The sequence below is a fragment of the Sprattus sprattus genome, assembly GCF_963457725.1.
Source record: "Sprattus sprattus genome assembly, chromosome: 11".
Classification (NCBI taxonomy): Eukaryota; Metazoa; Chordata; class Actinopteri; order Clupeiformes; family Clupeidae; genus Sprattus; species Sprattus sprattus.
Window position 1 is genome coordinate 31217434 of NC_137909.1, and position 2500 is coordinate 31219933.

The following is a 2500-nucleotide window of genomic DNA, read 5'->3' on the forward strand; positions in this document are numbered from 1 at the left end:
CGCGGCTGTGCCCGTGCGGGAGCCGTCTCAGTGTGTGCTTGTCGGGTTCCTCGGAGACGCGCTGCAGGGAGGGCGAGCGCGTGTGTGTGTGCGTGTGCGAGGAGGAGCGCGAGCTGCCGGTGCTCTGGAGGCTGCCGTCGGCGGGGTCCGGTGCCACCCCGGGGAGCTGCTGCTGCTGCTGTGCCAGGGGGGGGAGGCTCCGCAGCGAGGGCACGGGCGAGTGGGCATGGTGGTGCCCGCCGCCGCCGTCCCCGTTCAGGTTGTTGTCGGAGGCCGAGCGGGAGAGGAGCGAGCGGGGCGAGGTCAGGGTGCCCATCACTCGACGCCGGTTGGTGTAAGACGGGGTTTCCCTGAAAGGCACTGGAAAACACACACACACAGAGCCGGTGAGTGTGTGTGTGTGTGTGTGTGTGTGTGTGTGTGTGTGTGTGTGTGTGTGTGTGTGTGTGTGTGTGTGTGTGTGTGTGTAGACAGTGTTTAGACAGTGGAAATGAACAGACTTAAGTAGCAAGACACCACATGATGAAGATGCTGACTGCCATTATCAACCATATTGGCCACACACACGTGCTGAGCAAAAATGGCCTCTGTTGCCAGGGGAGATATCGAAATCATAATTACAGCAGCACTGCTAACATATTACTGGTTATGAACAGCCTTTCCACTCCCCCCCTACACACACACACACACACTCACACACACACACACACACTGTGGAGCTGAGCAGCTTCCAGCGGAGCTGCTGATGGTGTGATTACAGCATTCTGCCACTAGAGGGAGTGTCCAATACACATTAAAAGGTAAGCCTCACACAGTGTGAGTGTCAGCAAGTTAAATGCTGAATGACAGGCATACATAGACACACTTACTAACATGGAATGATTAATGTTAATATAAATTGATACATTAGTTTTGTACAACAGTGTTAAATAGCTGTCTGTGATAAATTGATGTGGATATTTTGTCATAAAACATATAGAAATAATATAGATATAAATTATAAATATAAAATCTGGTTATTTATGGATTCATTTACTTATATATTTGCACAGGCACACACAAATGCAAATGAACTTGTCAAATGAATTGATCCCCAGGTACCCCCAGGTACCCCCAGGTACCCCCAGTCACATCCTGCTCTGGGGGGGCAAGCAGAGATCCAGTGCAAATTTCCTGTTCCTCCTCTTTCTCAGGAGGAATGATGTCATTTCCTGTTCCTCCTCTTTCTCAGGAGGAGTGATTTAATTTCCTGTTCCTCCTCTTCCTCAGGAGGAGGAGTGATGTCATTTCCTGTTCCTCCTCTTCCTCAGGAGGAGTGATTTAATTTCCTGTTCCTTCACTTCCTCAGGAGGAGGAGTGATGTCATTTCCTGTTCCTCCTCTTCCCCAGGAGGAGTGATGTCATTTCCTTGTCCTCCTCTTCCTCAGGAGGAATGATGTCATTTCCTGTTCCTCCTCTTTCTCAGGAGGAGTGATGTAATTTCCTCTTCCTCTTCTTCCTCAGGAGGAGTGATGTCGTTTCCTGTTACTCCTCTTCCTCAGGAGGAGTGATGTCATTTCCTGGTCCTCCTCTTCCTCAGGAGGAGTGAGGTCGTTTCCTGTTCCTCCTCTTCCTCAGGAGGAGTGATGTCATTTCCTGGTCCTCCTCTTCCTCAGGAGGAGTGATGTAATTTCCTGTTCCTCTTCTTCCTCAGGAGGAGTGATGTCGTTTCCTGTTACTCCTCTTCCTCAGGAGGAGTGATGTAATTTCCTGTTCCTTCTCTTCCTCAGGAGGAGTAATCATCTGAAGAGATGGGCTTACCAGGAGCATAGAGATTGAAGAGGAGATGGTTGAGTAAAGGGCTGAGTCTACAGCTCTGAGTGTGTGTGTGTGTGTGTGTGTGTGTGTGTAGTGTGTAGTGTGTAGTGTGTAGTGTGTAGTGTGTGTGTATGTGTGCGTTTGCCTCTGTAGTTGTGTGAGCGTGTGTGTTTGTAGAGGGAAGGGGAATGCTTAAGCACTTTGGCTGGAGCCAGGTAGATCCATTAAAAACACTAGTATGTAGCTCTGAGCTGTGTGTGTGTGTGTGAGTGTGTGTGTGTGTGTGTGTGTGTGTGTTTGCTGCACACATGTTTCTGATGGTGTTTGGCTGAAATTGAATTGCAGCTCCTTCCTGTACCCAGGGGGAGTTGTTGCCGTGGTGATATTGCTCTTGCTTAATGGAAGTGATCCATTACCCAGAATTCTGTACGTGCAGGCAGCAAGGGAGAGGGGAATGGCAAGGATATAAGGTAGCGTTAGCGTTTTGGATGGGAAGGAAATGGGTTAGCGTTAGCGAGAAGAGCGGCATGACAGGGAGTATGAGAGGGAAATAGGCTAGTGTTAGCATAGAGAGGGAAATAGGCTATTGTTAGCATATATGTCCTCTTTTACCCAGACCTAAAAAAAAAAAAAAACCTAAGAATTTGCCTCTTCTGATATTTGTGTTTCTATGGGTTTTTTTCACAAACTAGTTTTTACGCCC

The 2500-nt window shown here is 48.8% G+C and overlaps 1 protein-coding gene across 1 annotated transcript in view; it reads right to left on the reverse strand.

Annotated features, from left to right (window-relative positions):
• Positions 1-2500, reverse strand: part of shank3a (SH3 and multiple ankyrin repeat domains 3a) — a gene marked incomplete at both ends in the record, with an annotated part of 247543 nt that overhangs the window by 105182 nt on the left and 139861 nt on the right. Inside the window, 1 exon segment of the mRNA XM_080847605.1 lies at positions 1-360. This exon segment is cut by the window's left edge and continues 10 nt beyond it. Coding sequence (XP_080703731.1) covers positions 1-360 — 360 coding nt within the window.